The sequence below is a fragment of the Sinocyclocheilus grahami genome, unplaced genomic scaffold, assembly GCF_001515645.1.
Source record: "Sinocyclocheilus grahami isolate Dianchi unplaced genomic scaffold, SAMN03320097.WGS_v1.1 scaffold48473.1, whole genome shotgun sequence".
Taxonomy (NCBI): domain Eukaryota; kingdom Metazoa; phylum Chordata; class Actinopteri; order Cypriniformes; family Cyprinidae; genus Sinocyclocheilus; species Sinocyclocheilus grahami.
Window position 1 is genome coordinate 1 of NW_015525570.1, and position 1,005 is coordinate 1,005.

A 1,005-nucleotide genomic window follows, 5' to 3' on the forward strand; every position below is an offset into this window, starting at 1 on the left:
GGAGAAAGCCAGCAGCAGCCAATCAGAAGACCTAGCAGCTGAACGCTGCGCTGTGATTGGAGGACCCAAACGCAAAGAGATGGAGCAGCTGAAAGTAGTGCGGGTGGAGCTAAAGTAAGTCATTGAAATGATGATTATAATGATGAAAGTGACTGTGGGAAGTGCTAACAATGATAAAAAGGAAGCTGATGGTAATGATTGTGATTTATGATACAGGAAAGCCCAAGAGTCCCAGAGGGAGATGAAGCTGTTGTTGGATATGTACCGCTCGGCACCGAAAGAACAGAGAGATAAAGTACAACTGATGGCTGCGGAGAAGAAGGCAAAGTCAGAGGTACAAACCATATAGAGCTCAATTTTAGATTTTTAGAAATTACCAACAGATTAATCATTTATCGAAGTAGTTTAGCCATAAAATGTATGTTCTTATACTGTGCAGGCAGAGGAGCTCCGTCAGCGGGTGCGAGAGCTGGAGGAGAGGGAGCGGAGGGAAGGAAAGAAGATGGCCGACGAAGAGGCCCTGAGAAAGATCCGCTCGGTGGAGGAGCAGATCGATATACTCAATAAGAAATTCTCTCTTGCTAAGCAGGTAGAGCTCTGATTTATACAAATATATGAAACCGACACTGAGAAATGAATGACAAACATTCTGATGGAAATTCTGAATCAGTCATTCTCTCTCTCAGGAGGAAGACGCTTTGCTAAGTGAAATGGATGTTACTGGCCAGGCGTTTGAGGACATGCAGGAGCAGAACATTCGGCTGATGCAGCAGCTCAGAGAGAAAGATGACGCCAACTTCAAACTCATGAGCGAACGCATCAAATCCAACCAGATCCATAAACTTCTCAAGGAAGAGAAAGAGGAGCTAGCTGACCAGTTGCTCACACTCAAAACACAGGTGGGTGGGCTTTGGAGTTTTGTGGTGCTGTCATCTTTTGAGATAGACTGTTATGTTCATGAATGAAGGCTTGAGTGAATTGTTTGGATTATGGTGTTTTATTTTT

The 1,005-nt window shown here is 44.2% G+C and overlaps 1 protein-coding gene across 1 annotated transcript; it reads left to right on the plus strand.

Moving 5' to 3' along the window:
- Nucleotides 1–6: 6 nt before the first annotated feature.
- LOC107580866 (E3 ubiquitin-protein ligase BRE1A-like) lies at nt 7–903 on the plus strand (the record flags this gene model as incomplete). The annotated part of the gene is made up of 4 exons (XM_016266491.1): nt 7–114; nt 217–334; nt 440–589; nt 687–903. Coding segments are annotated over exons 1-4 (520 nt in total), but the record flags the coding sequence as incomplete, so codon positions are not given.
- Between the last annotated feature and the right edge of the window lie 102 nt (nt 904–1,005).